This window comes from Cinclus cinclus, chromosome 33, assembly GCF_963662255.1.
Source record: "Cinclus cinclus chromosome 33, bCinCin1.1, whole genome shotgun sequence".
NCBI lineage: Eukaryota > Metazoa > Chordata > Aves > Passeriformes > Cinclidae > Cinclus > Cinclus cinclus.
In genome coordinates this window covers 2588559-2605169 of record NC_085078.1, presented here as the reverse complement: position 1 = coordinate 2605169, position 16611 = coordinate 2588559, and the positions used below count along the sequence as shown (strand labels likewise).

Genomic DNA, 16611 nt, shown 5'->3' with positions numbered 1-16611 from the left:
GTGCTGAGGGGCGGTGACAGATGACCCCGGGGTGGCGCTGGCCACTGTGACACTAGCATGGCCTGCACATGACAGCAGTGACAAATGACCCTGTGGTGGCACCAGGACGGCAGCAAGTCCGGGGGCACCACGGTGGCTTTATTGGGGGTGGTGACATGGGCAACGCCCCCGGTCACATCACGCAAAGTCCTCGGTGTCGCCTCCGGGCCTTGGGGACTTGGTGCCACCCACAGGCAGGTTCTGTCCTCCGTGTCACTGGTGGCAGCTGTGTCACCCGTGAAGGGTCAGCGCAGCCCTGTGTCACCTGTGTCCCCGTGGCTCGCGGTGTCACCTGTGCTGCCGTGTGTCACCTGCAGATGTGTCCTCGCTGTTTGTGTCACGCAGTCGCTGAGCTCTCTCTGTCACCCTTGCTGTCCCCAGGGGTTCCCGTGGGGGTCTGGCTGTCCCCGCTGTCCCCAGCCAGGTGACGTTTCTGCTGCAGGAGTTGTCGGTACCGGGCGGCCGCAGCTTCCATGGTGGCCTGGAGCTCGGCCACCTCCACTGCCAGCGTCACCCCTGGGGACAGAGGGGACACGAGGGGACCAAGGAGGTCACGGGGGTCATGACCTTTAGGTGCTCCCCAGATTTGGGGAATTCCCCCCATTCTAGAGACCCCCCTGGATTTGGGGATCCCCCAGTTCTTCCCAGTTCCCCCCAGTCCTCACCCTTCTGGAAGCTGCCCTGGGCCTGCCGCAGACTGGGGGGCACCAGGACCCCAAACCAGCCCAGGGGGTCCGGGGGGGGCCGGGTGGGGGTCCCCTCTTTTTCCGGGGCTCCCCGGCGCTGCCGCAGCCCTGGGGGGGGACGGAGAAAGGTCAGAGACCCCCCACCCAGAAAACACTGAGGAACCCACCCAAAACCCACACGACCCCTTAGAACCACCCCCAGCATCCCAAATTCCCCCGAGTTCCTCCCCTGCACCCCCCAGCACCCATGGGTGACATCCCCAGAACCCCCCAGTCTGTCCCCACCACCCACTGGGGACCTTCTGGGGACCACCACACCCACAGGACCCCCCCCCCCCTCCCCCCAGGGACCACCCAGCCCCCCACTCACCTTCACCCCCCCCCTGCTGGGGGTCAGGGTCCTGGGGGTCCCCCCCTGTTCCAGGCACCTCTTCAAAGTGGGGACGCCCCTCTGGGTCCTGCCTGGGGGTGACAGCGGGGACAGTGTCACCAGCACACCCTGGTGTCCCTTTACCACCACAGGGACATCCATGCACCCCCTTGTCACCTCCCTGCACCCTTAAACCTCCCCGTCACTGGGGACATCGGTGTCACCTGTGTCACCTACCCAAACTGGGGACATCCCAGTGCATCCCCAGTGTGCTCACGTCCATCTCTGTATCCCTGTCACCTCCCACCAAGTGTCCCCAATGTCCCACTGTCCCCCCCAGTGTCCCTGTCCCCCGATGTCCCCCCACCTGTGGCACACACGGACTCGGGGCACCATGGTGGCCCCGTACTGCAGGGACGAGACGCGGTGACAGCCCAGGGAGTAGCGGGCCTGAGCCAGGGACAGCCAGCCCTGTGGGGACGTTGGGGACATTAGGGACACAGCACGGGGACAGCCACCACTGTGGGGACACTGGGGACACAGCACAGGGACAGCCACCACTGTGGGGACACTGGGGACACAGCACGGGGACAGCCACCCTGGCTGGGGACACAGGACTAGGACAGCCAGCCCTGGAGGGACACAGGGACATGGGGTCAGGGACATCCATCTGAGGGGACATGGGAACATCAGGTCACAGGCAACCCTGGGGACATGGGCAGCACACACAGCCCCGTGGCGTGTCCCTTTGTGTCGCCACAGTGGGTGACGTGTTTCCCCCCATATGTCCCAGGACAGGTGGGGTGTCCCGAGCCATGTCCCCACAGCAAGGGACTGTCTCCAGGTGTGTCCCCGTGGGGTTGGCACATCCCTGTAGTGGGTGACACCCGCCAGGCGTGTCCCTGTGGCGGGTGGCACCTCCTCACACGTGTCCCCACGAAGGGTGGGTGTGCCCCGATTGTGTCCCCGCTGTGTCCCCGCGTCTCCTCACCTGCCGCAGGTGCTGCTCCAGCTGCTCCCGCCGCTGCTGCAGCAGCTCCAGCGCCTCCATCACCTCCAGCGCGGCCGCGTCCAGGGACAGCGACAGCGACCCTGGGGAGGGACACGGCTCAGGACCTCGCATAAACACCCGGAGAGAACCCACGGGCTCCCCCAGACCCACCAAAACCACCCCCGTCTCCCCGAGACCGGCCCGACCGTCCCCACGGTCCCCGGAGACCCCCCCCAGACACCGCCGGGACCCCCAGAAATCCCCAAAGCCCTCCGGAGCTCCCGGCCCGCCCTCACCGTCCATTGCTGCCCTCAGCGCGGCCTCCTGCCCGGCCCCGCCTCCTCCAATCGCAGCCCTCCCCGGGACCTCTCGACCAATCGGCGCTCGTGGTAGCCCGCGGGGCGGGGCCTGCGTGAGGGCCGGCAGCGCGGAGGGGTGATGCTGATCTGGCCGCCATCTTGATTAAGGGCGCAGCGCTTTCCGGCAGCACCGCGCGCTCCCATTGGTCCGCCGGCTCTCGGCCAATGGGAGGCGGCGGTGCTGGGAGGTGCTGGCGTGTGAGGAGCGGCGCGGAGTGGAGCGGCCGCCACCATGGTGAGGGGGGCGGGGAGTTTTGGGGTTCCGTGTCCCCCTCGTGTCCTCCCCTTGTCCCCGCGTGTCTCCCATCCCTCCCTGGCGCCTCCGACCTCCCCCCACATCATCCCCGTGTCCATCCTCTCATATCTCCGTGTTCCCCACAGCAGGCCCTCCCCCGCTCCCCATATCCTCCCTCACGTTCCCCTCACTCTTTATCCGCTGTCCTCCAATGTCATCTCTGCCCCCAGTCCCTCCATACCGCCCCCAATCCCCCCCCCCTCAGCCGTGTCTCCCACTCCGGACCCTTCCCCACATCCCCCCCGTGTGTCACCCTCGGTGTCACCTCTGTTTGTCGCCGTGTCGCAGCTGAGGCGCCAGGCCCGGGAGCGCCGGGAGTATCTGCAGCGCCGGGCGAGGGAACAGCAGCAGCAGCGGCAGCGGGAACGCAGGGAGAGCCTGCGGAGGGCGCTCGATGGTACCGGGACACGGGGAGGGGACGAGAGTGGGGCTGGGAGGGGGAAAAAGGGTCCGGGAGGAATTTTGGGGTGTTAGGAGAGATTCCAGGAGTGTGAAAAGGGGGGTGGGGGCAGCAAAGATCTGGAGGAGTTAAGGAGAGCTTGGGGGAGATTGAGAAGAGTTTAAGGGGATTTGGAGATATTTGGGGTTGTTAAAGGTGGGGTAAGAGGGGAGATTGGCGGTGCTGCGGGCCCAAGGGTTTATCTGGGGACTTGTTTAGGGGTGGGGTATTTGAAATGGGGAGGGTTGGGGGTCCTGTGCGAGCCCCCCGTCTCTGTGCCCCCCAGAGAATCGTCTGCTGCCCACGGAGCTGCGGCACGAGGCTCTGGCCCTGCAGAAGGAGCTCGAGTTCGACTTCGAGGCACCAGGGGGGGGTGAGTGGGACCCCAAACTGGGAGGGAGGGTGGGGAGAGGGACCCCCAGATTTGGTGAGATTGGAAATTCCAAAGCCAGGGGTGGGGGATGGTGAGCTGGACCCCAAAATGGGGAGAGGGGAATGGATCAGGAGGCAGGCAGCTGAAAAAAAAAACCTAAAGAAAAAAGACTGGCTCCAGCATCAAGATCAAATCTGCCACGTTTCCCCAAATTACGTGTGGGTTTTTAAATTTTCCAGATGAGATTAAATTCAGCCCAAAATGACTGGGGGGGGATTGCACCACAGTCTGGGCTGCATCCCAAATCTGGGCCTCATCTCCCCCACAATGAGCCATGAATTCCCAAAATGGGAATTAAATTCATCTCCCCAAAACCAAGTCCCTGAATTCACACCAACTGCCCCTGGGGTGGGTGTGGCTGGGAACGATGGGGGTGTAGCCTGACAAAGCCCCGCCCCCAGGGACAGGTGACAGCCAGGATGACGAGTACAGGTGGGCGGGACTGGAGCCCCCCAAGGTGATGGTGACGACCTCACGTGACCCCAGCTCCCGCCTGCGTCTCTTTGTCAAGGTGGGTGTGGTCTAAGAGGGGTGGTAGTTGGGTGGGTGTGGTCAGGTTTGGGTGTGGTCTAAGATTGGTGGGTGTGGCCAGGTTTGGGTGTGGTCTGAGCTGGGCGTGGCCAAATTTGGGCATGGCCTGGAGTGGGTGTGGGCAGTTTTGGGCATGGCCTGAGTTGGGTGTGGCTCGGATGGGTGTGGCTATGTTTAGGTGTGTCCCTGGCCCAGTCTGACCACCTTGATCCCATCCATGGGGGCGCGGCTTCAGGAAAGGGTGGAGCCTTGGCTGGGTGTGGTTGTGCAGTGGGAGGGGCTTGCCTTGCCCCACCCCTTTGTGGCTGATCCAGTGGTGGGGGGTGAAACCCATGGGAGTGGGAGGGCTCTTTGTGGGCGTGGTCTCAACGTGGGCGTGACTCTTAGCAACCCTGATTTGGTGAAAGGGGCGGGGCCGTGGATGGGCGTGGACTTGCCACTGTCTCTTGGGGGGCACGAGGGGGGTGATTTGGGGGGGCACTGTAGTGACACAAGCAGGGCGCGGCCCCGCTGAGCCCGCCCCACGTCCCCGTCCCCAGGAGCTGTGCCTGCTGCTGCCGGGGGCTCGCCGGATGAACCGGGGCCGCGCCGAGCTGGGCGCTCTGGTGGGGGCGTGCCGGGCCGCGGGGGTCACCGACCTGCTGGTGGTGCACGAGACCCGCGGGAGGCCCGGTCAGTGCGGGGTGGGAATTTGGGGCGGGGGGTTTCGTTTTTGGGGGTGGGGTTCATCCCGATGGGGTGTGTCCTGATGAAGCCCCACCCCCTCCCCAGATGGGCTGACCGTGTCCCACCTGCCCCACGGCCCCACTGCCCATTTCACCCTGAGCGGGGCTGTGCTGCGCCAGGAGGTCGGGGGGCTCGGGGGGGCCCCGCTGGCCGCCCCCCACCTGCTGCTGCTGCGCCTGGATTCCACTCTCGGAAAAAGGGTACGGCCGGGGGGGGACGTGGGGAGTATGGGGGGGACAACGAGGGGGACAGGGGAGGAAATGGGGACAGGAGGGAGGAACACAGGAGGTCCCAGAATGGGGGTGACCCCATCCCTGTCCCCCCTTAGGTCGGGACCATCCTGAAGCACCTGTTCCCCGTTCCCCGTCCCGACAGCCGCCGCGTGGTGACCTTCGCCAACGAGGACGACGTCATTTTAGTGCGGTGGGTGACACGTGGGGACACGGACGGACCCCCCCCTCCCCACCACTGGGCCCCTCTGATCCCCCCCCTCCCCACAGGAACCACGTGTACCGGCGCCGGGGGCGGACGGTGGAGCTGGAGGAGGTGGGACCCCGGTTCCAGCTGAGGCGTGAGTGTCCCCTGCTGTCCCCAACAACCCTAAAAGGGTCCCCCCCGTGTCCCCAAATGTCCCAACAACCTCCCTGTCCCCCCCAGCCTACCTGATCCGCCTAGGGACGCTGGAGCAGGGGGACACGGCCGACGTGGAGTGGCGCTGGCACCCGTACACGGCCACGGCCCCCAAGCGCCGCCTGCTCAGCGCCACCTGAGCCCCCCAGGACCCTCCCAAGCACCTGGAGAGCCCCCCTAGGTGGGACCCACCTGTAGACCTGAGATCACCTCGGCAGCTGAGCCCACTCTGGACTCCCCCAGGCACGTCTGGGTCACAGAATCAGTTTTTATTTGTCGTAATAAATCGTTTTTCTGTATATTGGGCTCTGTAAGGATTGGCCGGGTTCTGCTGTGGCCCCTCCTCTGTGGGGGGGGCTCAGGGATCCGGCCCCCCCCTCAAACCTGAGACCACTCGGCCGGGGGGTCCCGCGGGCCCTTGGGCTTCCCAATGCGGAAGTTAAACCCTGAGGGGGGGTAGCAGGGGGTCAGTGAGGGGGTGGGGCTGGCCAATGCTGTCCCCCTTGACCCCCCCTGGACACCGGGTACCCCCAAACCCCCCCAGGACCCCGTGCCCGCCCCGTGCTCACCGAGGCAGGGGCTGCTACCGAGGTCTGCGGAGGGGGTCACGACCTCGTAGGTGCCATCCGTGGGTCTGGGGGAGCCTGTGGGGGGAGCAGGCTCAGAATTACCGGTCCTGGGGCCCCCTCAGCCCCTAAAACCCCCCTCCCCCCCCATCACCACTCACCTGCCGGGCTGGGGGAGGGGCGGCGCACGGGGCTCCCCGGGAGCGAGCACGTGCCCGAGGGGGCGGAGTCTTTTGCGAAGAGGGCGTGGTCTCTATCCAAAGGGGAGTGGCCCCTTCCTGCGGCCCCGCCCCCCCGGCGGGGTTTGTTGACCACAGCGTAGGTGACATCCATGGTGGGGGGCGCGGGGGGCTCGGCCGGCACCGAAACACTCCTGGGGAGGGGCAGGGGAGGGGCAGGGAAGGGGAAGGGGACACCTGTCCGGGTCACCTGTCCCCCAGTGGTGAATACTCACCTGAGCAGGGTGGGCCGCAGGGCCCGGCGAGCGACAGCGTCCTGGTACAGGGGGGGCTGGGGAGGCAGGGAATCACCTGCGGCCCCCCAAAATGGGGGCTGCCAGAGTTCCCGCGTCCCCCCAACCTCTCGGGGTCCCCCCCGTGAAGATGGGTCCCTTCTTTCACTTCCCCTTTCCGGGGCCAGGAAGTGTCGCGGCCGCGCTCGTGCCCCCACTCCGCCCCGGATGCCCGCGGCCCCTTGAGCTCCGAGCGGCCCCCCCCGAAATCCCCGGGTGTTCCTCTCACCTGGACCCCGCGGGCCAGGCTGAGGTGGCCGGGGGGCGGTGGAGGTGCCATCGGGGTCCTGTGGGAGTGCTGGGGGTCTCAGGTGTGTGGGGCACGGAGAGGACCTGGGGGGGTTTTCAGTCCCCAGGCCCCGCCCCCGGCTGGAGCCCGGCCCCTGGGCTGGACACGAGGTGGGGGCACAAAGCTCCCCTGGGCAATCCCTGGGGAACTTTAGGGGGGCCCCTGTGGGAGCCTTGGGGTCCCTAGAGACACTGGAAGGCCTGTTTAGGGGCTCTGGGGGGCTTTTTGGGGTCTCTATTGCCCCTGCAGCTTGTCTTGGTGGATTTAGAGACCCTACAGAGCCTGTGAGAAGACCCGCTGGAGAGATTGAGGGTGTCCTTACAGACCCTACAGTCCCTGCATGGGTCCCCTAATGCTATTGGGAGAGGGCCTATAGAACTTCGGGGGTGCCCTAAAGCACCCCTGGTGTGCCCGTGGCCCATAGGGCTCATCTGGGGGTCCCTAAAGGCTCAATGGGGCCGTTGAGGAGGGGTCGCACAGCCCCTGCAGGGCCGCCGGGGTGCCCCCAGAGACATTTAGGGGACCCCTGTAGCCCTTGGGGCCCTGCGGGGGCGGAGCCAGGCTCCTATAGCCCCTATAGGGGTCCCTATGACCCCGCCCTCGGCACGAGGCTGGGCCCAGGCTCCGCCCCTGTGACGTCACAGGGAGAATGAGGGAAGGGGGTGGAGAGGGGGAACCCGCCAAAAGAGGCGTCACTCCGTAGGCCCCGCCCCTCGCCCGCTGATTGGTCGGCGTGCGGTGGCCCTGCCCCCTTTCCCCCGCGCCGCGTGGTGATTGGTGAATGCCGCGACGCGGTGACGTCACGGGACGCGCGGCGCGGCGGCCCCGGAAGCGGCGGTGGCGGCGGGAGCGGGAGCGCGGCCGGTGAGCGCGCGCGGGGCGGGGCCAGCGCGGGGGCGGGGCCGAGTGGGGAGGGGGCGGCCGGGGGGGGCGATCGAGCCGGAGGGCGGGGCTTTGTGAGGGGGCGGGGTGTCCCTATGGGGCTTTGAGGCGGGGTTAAAGTTATGGGGGCGTGGTCTAGCGCAGGTGGGGGCGTGGTTTCACTATAGGGGCGTGGCCAGAGAGGCACGTGTGGGGTGTCCCGGGGTGAGGCTCTATAGGGGTGTGGCGTGTTGATAGTGGGCGTGGCCTGGGGAGACCACTAGGGCTGGGGGTGTGGCCATAGGGTGTGAATTGGGGGAGTGGCTTGAGGAGCCACGCCCTCGATGACCCCACCCCATGTCCCCTACAGCTGCCCTGGCCGAAGCAGTGCCCAGGACCCCTGACCCCGCCCTTGGTGAGGGCCGGTGGGGCAGGGCGGGGCTGTTCAGGTGCGCAGGCACCGCCCCGGTGCCCCCTGGTGGTCACAGGTGTGGCAGAGATGGACCCAGTGAGGAGAGTGGACGAGGCGACTCCAAGTTGTCACCACAGTGGGGAGGATGAAGAGGAGGAGGATGTGACAGCAGTGGCAGCCATGACATCATCTCTGTGTCACCCTGCTGGGAATGAGGGGGAGGACAAGGAGGTGGCAGAAGTAGTGACAGCCACAATGTCCCTGGGGTGCCACCCCACCGAGGAGGAGGAGAAGGTGGCAGTGGCCATGACACCTCAAGGTGGGCCGTGTGGCAGGGATGAGGATGTGGTGGCACCAGTGACAGCAGAAGCAGCTACAGCATCCCAGGGCTGTCATGCCGGTGGGGAGGAGGAGGTGACCACAGCGGTGACAAGAGCAGTGACGTCCCCAGGCGTTCAACCCAGCGAGGAGGAGATGACCATGGCAGCAACGCCCCCAGCACATCCTCCTGCAGGGGATAAAGAGGAGGTGACAGCAGCAGTGACGTCCCCAGCGTGTCACCCCGAGGAGGAAGAGGAAGAGGTGACAGCAACCGTGACATCCCCAGTGTGTCACCCGAGTGAGGAAGAGGAGGAGGTGACAGCAGCTGTGACGGCAGCGGCGGCCACGTCAGCCCCGGGCGGGCGGCGCGGCGCGGACGAGGACGTGGCGGCCGCGGGCTGGCGAGCGCGGCGCAAACACGTGTTCGTGCTCAGCGAGGCCGGGAAGCCGATCTACTCCCGCCATGGCAATGAGGAGGCGCTGGCGGCCACCATGGGTGTCATGATGGCCCTCGTGTCCTTCATCCAGAGCGGCGGCAATGCCATCCGTGCCATCTGCTCCGGTACGGGACCGCGGAACCCCCAAATTTACACAGAGCCACCCATGGGTAACCCCAAACCTGCGCAGCCCTGCCCCCAGGTAGCCCTGAAACAGCCCCCACAGGTACAGCCATCCCCGCTTACAGCAGGCCCCTCCGAACACAACATCCCACCCCCAAAACCACCTCTCCCAGGTACAGCTGAATCTACCAAATCCATCCACTCAGCTACAACCAGCCCCCTAAAACTCTCTTCCCCCCCAAACCCCTTCAGGAGTCTTACCACCCCTCAAAAAAACCTTTCTCACTACAGCCACTCCCCAGAAACAACCTCACACCCCAAACCAGCCATTCCCCCAACTCCCTCCGTGTCCCCCCCCCCCCCCAGCCCGTGTGACCGCCCTGTCCCCTCTCTCGCCCGCAGAGGACCGCACGCTGGTGTTCGAGCAGCGGGGCCCGCTGCTGCTGGTGTCGGTGTCCCGCACACGGCAGTCAGCGGCGCAGCTGCGGCGGGAGCTGGCCTTCGTGCACGAGCAGATCCTGTCGCTGCTGACCCGCGGTGGCATCGCCCGCGTCTTCGCTCGCCGCCGCGGCTTCGACCTTCGCCGGCTGCTGGCGGGTGCCGAGGCCGTGCTGGACCGGCTGCTCTGCGGGGCCGCTGCCGATGGGCGGCTGATGCTGGGAGCCGCTCGCTGCCTGCCCCTGCCCGGAGGGCTCCGCCGAGCCGTGTCCGGGGCTCTACGCCGAGCCGCCGCCGCCGCTCGCCCGGCGCCAGCCCTGGCCGTGCTGGCAGCCCGGGGACGCCTGGTGACAGCGGCGAGGCAGCGAGCGCTGGCCGAGGGCGGACGGCTCTGTGCCAGCGACCTGCACCTGCTGCTCAACCTGCTGGGTGGCGGGGCGGGCGCGGGGGCGGGCGAGGTGTGGACCCCCGTGTGTTTGCCCCGTTTCAACCCCGATGGGTATTTCTATGCGTACGCGGCGAGGCTGGGCGAGGAGGAGGAGGAGGAGGGCGGCGTGATGCTGATTTTGCTGTCCACGGAGCGAGAGGGTTTTTACGCGGCGGCTGCGTGCCGGCGGCAGCTGGAGGATACGCTGCGGGCTCAGGGCTGGCTGGCCGAGCTGGCCGCGGCCGTGCGAGGGGGAGCGGGGTATGGCCCGTCCCGCCCCGGAGCCCCCGAGCTCCGGCACTTCCTCTACAAACCCTTGGAGGGACCGGAGGAGATGCAGCAGCTGCCGCAGTTCACCAGGTGGGTGAGGATGGGGGGGACACCCCAGAATTGGGAGGCGTGGGGGGGTGTTCGTGGTGCTCTCCTGACGTCCCTGTCTCCCTTCCCTCGCTGGCCGCAGCCCCGAGCTGGAGGAGCCCTACACCAGCGAGGAGGAGCAGCACCGGCTCTTCGACCTGTACCACTACCTGCACAGCCGGGTGCACAGCCCGCACCGGCCCCTGCGCCTGCTCTACCACGTGGCTGAGAAGGAAACGCTCCTGGCCTGGGTGAGCCGAGGGGAAGGAGACATCAGCAGGGCCCAGAGTGAGCAGCACGGGTTTGTGCTGTCCTGAGAAGATTCTGGAGTTAGTGGGGGTCACTGGTTGGCGGTGCTATCAGTAGATCCCACAATTAATGGGATGCGGTGTCATCGGTAAATCCCAGTTACTGGGACGCTCACTGGCTCTGCTGTCAGTAAATCCCACAATTAACAGGCGTGGGTTCCCACAGGTGACCAGCAAATTCGAGCTGTACAGCTGCTTCAGCCCTCTGGTGACGAAGGCAGGCGCCATCGCCGTGCTCACCAAGCTGCTGCGCTGGCTCAAGAAGGAGGAGGACTGGCTGTTCATCCGCTACCCGGCACCGTTCTGTGCTGCACCCGCACGCCCCGAGGCGCCCGAGCCCGAGGGCTGACAATAAACACTGAGACCCTGGGGAGAGTCCTGAGTCCGGGGGGACTGGGGGACGAGGGGACACGGCCTGAGGGGTGAGGGACCACAGGGACATGGCCTGAGGGGTGAAGGGACATGGCCTGAGGGGTGAGGAGACAGTAGGGACATGGCCTGAGGGGTGAGGGGACATGGCCTGAGGGGTGAGGGGACAGTAGGGACATGGCCTGAGGGGTGAGGGGACAGCAGGGACATGGCCTGAGGGGTGAAGGGACAAGAGGACATGGCCTGAGGGGATGGGGTGACAAGGGGACAAGACCTGAGGGGTAATGGGACACAGCCTTAAGGGTGAGGGGACAGCAGGAACATGGTCTGAAGGGTGAGGAAGAAGGAAGTGGGGAGAGATGAGAACAGGGAGGAGATGGGATAGAGAAGGGGGGAAAGGGAACTGAAAATGAGAGAAATGCGGGAGAGAAAATGGGGAGAAAACCCGAAAGTAAAGGTGGGTAAGAGCAGACAGAAAAGAGTGAAAATGGGACAGAAAAGAGAGGGATGAGGGTGCAGAAATCAGTGGGAAAAGATGTGAGAAAACAGTGGGAAAATGTGACAGGAAAGGCTGGAAGAGGTGACAGGAAATGGACAGCAAAAATAGACGGGAAAGGGAGAAGAAAAGAGGGAAGAGATTATGCTGGAAAAAGTGACAGACTGGGGGTGAGAAGGGTACAGAAAATGGTGTCAGAAAGGGACAGAAACAGCTGGAAAGGGGGACAAAGGTTAGGGGAAAGAGTGGAAGGAAAAGGGTGGGAAGATGTGAGGGGGAAGGTGGAAAAATGTGGGAAGAAAAAAGTGGGAAAATATGAAGGGAAAAGGTGGGGAAATGTGAGGTGAAAAAGTGGGAAAATAGAAGGGAAATGGCGTGAAAACGTGAGGGGGAAAGGGCGGGGAAACGTGAGGGGAAAAGGGCAGGAAAACGTGAGGGGGAAAGGCAGGGAAACGTGAGGGGAAAAGGGCAGGGAAATGTGAGGGGGAAAGGGCAGGAAAATGTGAGGGGAAAAGGGTGGGAAAACGTGAGGGGAAAAGGGCAGGGAAACGTGAGGGGAAAAGGGTGGGAAAACGTGAGGGGAAAAGGGCGGGAAAACGTGAGGGGAAAAGGGCAGGAAAATGTGAGGGGGAAAGGCAGGAAAATGTGAGGGGGAAAGGGCAGGGAAATGTGAGGGGAAAAGGGCAGGGAAACGTGAGGGGAAAAGGGTGGGAAAACGTGAGGGGAAAAGGGCAGGGAAATGTGAGGGGGAAAGGCGGGAAAACGTGAGGGGAAAAGGGCAGGGAAACGTGAGGGGAAAAGGGCAGGGAAACGTGAGGGGAAAAGGGTGAGAAAACGTGAGGGGAACAGGGCGGGAAAACGTGAGGGGGAAAGGCAGGGAAACGTGAGGGGGAAAGGGCAGGGAAATGTGAGGGGAAAAGGGCAGGGAAACGTGAGGAGAAAAGGGTGAGAAAATGTGAGGGGAAAAGGGTGGGAAAACGTGAGGGGGAAAGGCAGGGAAACGTGAGGGGGAAAGGGCAGGGAAATGTGAGGGGAAAAGGGCAGGGAAACGTGAGGAGAAAAGGGTGAGAAAATGTGAGGGGAAAAGGGTGGGAAAACGTGAGGGGAAAAGGGCGGGAAACGTGAGGGGAAAGGCAGGGAAATGTGAGGGGAAAAGGGTGAGAAAACGTGAGAGGAAAAGGGCGGGAAAACGTGAGGGGGAAAGGGTGAGAAAACGTGAGGGGAAAAGGGCGGGAAAACGTGAGGGGGAAAGGGCAGGGGAACGTGAGGGGAAAAGGGCGGGAAAACGTGAGGGGGAAAGGGCGGGAAAACGTGAGGGGGAAAGGCAGGGAAATGTGAGGGGAAAAGGGCAGGGGAACGTGAGGGGAAAAGGGTGAGAAAACGTGAGGGGAAAACGTGTGGGAATTGGAAGGAGAGGAGCTGACAAAGCTGCAAAAAGAAGGTGAGGGGAAATGGGGGATGAAAAGAGCTAAAGTTTAAGGACACAAGACAGGGAAGTGTGAAAATTGGGAAGAGGGTGTTGGTGACAGAAAATGGAGTGAGAGGGGAAAGGACTGGAGAGGGAAAGGAGGGAAAGAAATGGAAGGGACAGAGGTGGCAGGAACTGGAGGAAGGAGGTGACAGAAATGGGAGAAACCATGGAGAAAAGAGAGAAAAGATAAAAGAGGAGGAAATGGTGAAACGTGACAGAAAATGTGGGGCTGAGGGTGGGAAAAGGGGAACGAAGGGGGGATGACAAGGTGACAGGAGGGGACAAGCCAGTGCCCATCATCATCCCTCACGTCCCTCACCATGTACCCCTACGTCCCCACCGTGTTCCTCCAGGCTGCAGTGATGGACGTGGATCCAGGCAGAGAGGGGCTCGACGGGCAAGACCCCCCAAAACCCCCCGTGTCCCCTCACCCCAGGGGCGAGGTGTTGCCAGATGTCCCCAAGAAATGCAGTGTCCCTGTGTCCTGCTCAGTTTCCCCCTCGGGTGGCCCTGGGAGGATGCCACGGTTGGAGGTGCTGCAGAAGCAGGTGCACAGCCTGCAGAAAGGTGAGTGTGAGGAGCTCTGTGTTCCCCTCCATGTTGCCATGCCCCACGTGTCCGTCTGTCCATCCCATCCTGTCCCACAGTCCATCGGGCCTCGGTGCAGGAGCTGGCAAAAGCACGAGATCACAGTGAGGGGCTGCGCCAGCAGCTGGAGCAGCGTGAGTCACCTGAGGGGAGGACACTGAGAGGTTTGGGGGATCCCTGAGGGGGCTGGGGGGGACACTGAGAGGTTTGGGGGATCCCTGAGGGGGCTGGGGGGGACACTGAGAGGTTTGGGGGATCCCTGAGGGGTCTGGGGGGACACAGAGAGGTTTGGGGGATCCCTGAGGGGTCTGGGGGGGACACAGAGAGGTTTGGGGGGGACACTGAGAGGTTTGGGGGATCCCTGAGGGGTCTGGGGGGGACACAGAGAGGTTTGGGGGGGACACTGAGAGGTTTGGGGGATCCCTGAGGGGGCTGGGGGGGACACTGAGAGCTCTGGGGGATCCCTGAGGGGTCTGGGGGGGACACTGAGAGGTTTGGGGGATCCCTGAGGGGTCTGGGGGGACACAGAGAGGTTTGGGGGATCCCTGAGGGGTCTGGGGGGGACACTGAGAGGTTTGGGGGATCCCTGAGGGGGCTGGGGGGGACACTGAGAGGTTTGGGGGGGACACTGAGAGGTCTGGTGGATCCCTGAGGGGTCTGGGGGATGTCCTCAAGGGGGACATTAAGAGGAGGGGGACACACACAAAGGGGTCTGTGGCCTCGTTGGGGGGTACTGTGTAGGGACCCTGAGGGGTTTGTGGGGACAGAGGGCTCTGAGCTCACTTCTCCCTCCCCACAGTGGAGCAGCGCAAGGAGGCACTGGAGGAGTCCCAGAAGAAAGTGCAAGGTGAGCCCAGGGAGTCCTGGGGCCTTCGGGCCCCCCCTCCCCAAAACTTCCCCTGATGCCCCCTGGGCCTCTGACCCCCTTGACCCCCCAGATCCCTCTTGACCCCCATGACTCCCTGACCCTTGCGACCCCTCCTGCCTCCCCCACTGGGGGTGACCCCCACTGTGTGTCCCCCACACAGAGGGACCCCCTTGGCTCCTGTGGCCCCACTGAACGCTGTGATCCCCCTGAGCTCTCCCATGAACCCCCACAGTCCTCCCTGGGCCCTCTGACCCCCCTGATCCCGCTGATCTCGACCCTTGTGACCCCCCCCACCCCAACCCCCCAGAGTCACTGCAGAGAGCGCAGCTGCACAGGAAGGAGATGGAGGCCAAAGGTCAGAGGTGAGTGGGGACACCTGTGACCCTCCTCAACCTCACCTGTGCCCACGTGAGCTCTGACTCCCCCTCCCCCAACACACCTGGTGCCCCCTGACCTCCCCCCCCAGGCGCTACAGGCTCTTCCTGGAGCAGCACCAGAACCTGGAAGAGACAGAGCAGAAGTGGGAGCAACTCCAACACCTGCGCCGGGAACAAAGGTGGGGCTGGGGATGGCACCAGGTGACCCACACAGGTCACGTGACCTCCGTGTCACCTCCGTGTCACCTCACCCCAGGTGGCAGTACTGCCAGCAGCTCGATGCCATCATGGAGGAGCTCAAGCACCTGCGTGTCACTCACGTGAGCCCTGGGCTGGGGTCCCACACCTGGGGGTCCCACACACACCGGGGTGCCCTTGAACACCTTGGGATCACCCTCCTCCCCCTGTGTCCCCCCACAGACTCCAGCTCACCTGAAGGCTGAACTGATGCAGCTGGAGAAGATGGAGGAGAAGTTGCTGAGCTGGGGTGAGCCCCTGACACCTGAGTGATCCCCAGGACCCCCCTCAAGCACCTGAGTGTCCCTCCTGACACCTGAATGATCCCCGGGACCCCCCTCAAGCACCTGAGTGTCCCTCCTGACACCTGAGCTCCTGCCATGGAACACCTGGCTGACCCGTGGCCACCTAAATCCCTCTCCCGCAAGCCCCTGAGTGACCCCCCTGGAAACCTGAGCCCCTCCCAAAGCCAGGTGTGTCCCTTGGGCTGAGCAGTGTCCCCCCCTTGCCCAGAGCGCCGCTTGATGGAGATGGAGGAGCAGCTTGGCCCAGAGGCACTGGTGGTGATGTGAGTGCCCAGCTCTGGCCCCGCCCCCTCACAGGTGACCCTGCCCACTCGGGTCTGTCCCCACCCCCTGACCCCCATTCCTGCAGGCGATGGGTGCAGCAGGAGCTGGAGTCGGCGGAGCAACAGCTGCAGGTGGAGCTGGGCCGGCAGCAGCTGAGCCTGCAGCGCCGTGACAGGTGTGTGTGACCATGGGGACAGGGGTGTGACAACCTGGGGACAGGGGTGTGACCACAGGGACAGGGGTGTGACAACCTGGGGACAGGGGTGTGACAACCTGGGAGAGAGGGGTGTGACAACCTGGGGACAGGGGTATGACAACCTGGGAGAGAGGGGTGTGACCCCAGGGACAGGGGTGTGACAACCTGGGGACAGGAGTGTGATCATGGGGACAGGGGTGTGGCCACGGGGACAGGGGTGTGACAACCTGGGGACAGGGGTGTGACAACCTGGGAGAGAGGGGTGTGACCACAGGGACAGGGGTGTGACAACCTGGGGGACAGGAGTGTGATAACCTGGGGGACAGGGGTGTGACAACCTGGGGACAGGTGTGTGACAACCTGGGGGACAGGGGTGTGACCATGGGGACAGGTGTGGGACAGGTGTGGCCTTGTGACCAGGGCCCCTCAAGGCCCTGCCACACCCAGCCCCACCTGTTCTCTGGCCCCGCCCCCAGGTTGGCAGAGGAGCTGCAGCAGCTGAAGCGCTCCTTGGAAGCTGCAGCACAGTGTCAGGGACAAGATGGACACACCCATGAGACACCTGTGGCACCTGAGTGACACCTCTGTGACACACCTGCGGGCCACCTGTGTCCTCCCATGTTCTCACGTCCCCTAGTTCTCTATTGTCCTCCCTGCCATGTCCCCCTCGGTTCCCTCAAGTTGACTCCATCCTCCCCATATTCCCCAGTTGTCCCTCGTGTTCCCATTTGCCCCCTAATTTCCCCCGTGTTCCCCCATGTTTCCAGTTTCCCCCAATGTTCTCATGTCGCCGATGTCCCCAATAAACGTTCTGCCACCACTGCTGTGTCTCACGTGTCGCTTTATTTCCGCGGGTGACACTTTCTCCCAAATATGGTGGCCCCCTGCAGC

At 64.2% G+C, this 16611-nt stretch overlaps 4 protein-coding genes across 7 annotated transcripts; 2 read left to right on the top strand and 2 right to left on the bottom strand.

The window, feature by feature from the left end:
* Positions 1 to 78: 78 nt before the first annotated feature.
* On the bottom strand, positions 79 to 2543 carry CCDC115 (coiled-coil domain containing 115). The gene is given in 7 exon segments (XM_062511944.1): positions 79 to 555; positions 705 to 833; positions 1096 to 1187; positions 1463 to 1566; positions 2087 to 2187; positions 2383 to 2473; positions 2475 to 2543. Coding segments are annotated over 7 exon segments (765 nt in total). The 3' UTR covers positions 79 to 376.
* Positions 2544 to 2628: 85 nt separating this feature from the next.
* IMP4 (IMP U3 small nucleolar ribonucleoprotein 4) lies at positions 2629 to 5798 on the top strand. 3 transcript variants are annotated; one of them, XM_062511938.1, is made up of 9 exons: positions 2629 to 2680; positions 3029 to 3137; positions 3466 to 3552; positions 4020 to 4123; positions 4683 to 4815; positions 4915 to 5069; positions 5198 to 5292; positions 5370 to 5440; positions 5527 to 5798. In XM_062511938.1, the coding sequence occupies exons 1-9, from the start codon at positions 2678 to 2680 to the stop codon at positions 5637 to 5639; spliced, it is 870 nt and encodes a 289-aa protein (XP_062367922.1). In that variant the 5' UTR covers positions 2629 to 2677; the 3' UTR covers positions 5640 to 5798. The 3 variants fall into 3 exon arrangements, with proteins under 3 accessions (XP_062367922.1, XP_062367921.1, XP_062367923.1); XM_062511937.1 differs by having other exon boundaries at positions 4014 to 4123; XM_062511939.1 differs by lacking the exon at positions 4915 to 5069 and having other exon boundaries at positions 4014 to 4123.
* LOC134055604 (proline-rich protein 2-like) lies at positions 5763 to 8085 on the bottom strand. The gene is made up of 7 exons (XM_062512010.1): positions 8081 to 8085; positions 7670 to 7817; positions 7344 to 7495; positions 6520 to 7047; positions 6227 to 6438; positions 6069 to 6143; positions 5763 to 5945 (listed from the first exon to the last, which is right to left on the bottom strand). Exons 1-7 carry the CDS (start codon positions 8083 to 8085, stop codon positions 5878 to 5880), a joined length of 1188 nt encoding a protein of 395 aa, XP_062367994.1. The 3' UTR covers positions 5763 to 5877.
* A 140-nt stretch (positions 8086 to 8225) lies between these two features.
* LOC134055529 (vacuolar fusion protein MON1 homolog B-like) lies at positions 8226 to 10900 on the top strand. 2 transcript variants are annotated; one of them, XM_062511923.1, is made up of 5 exons: positions 8287 to 8457; positions 8590 to 9021; positions 9422 to 10244; positions 10345 to 10492; positions 10716 to 10900. In XM_062511923.1, the coding sequence occupies exons 1-5, from the start codon at positions 8319 to 8321 to the stop codon at positions 10896 to 10898; spliced, it is 1725 nt and encodes a 574-aa protein (XP_062367907.1). In that variant the 5' UTR covers positions 8287 to 8318; the 3' UTR covers positions 10899 to 10900. The 2 variants fall into 2 exon arrangements, with proteins under 2 accessions (XP_062367906.1, XP_062367907.1); XM_062511922.1 differs by having other exon boundaries at positions 8226 to 9021.
* The last annotated feature ends 5711 nt before the right edge of the window (positions 10901 to 16611 follow it).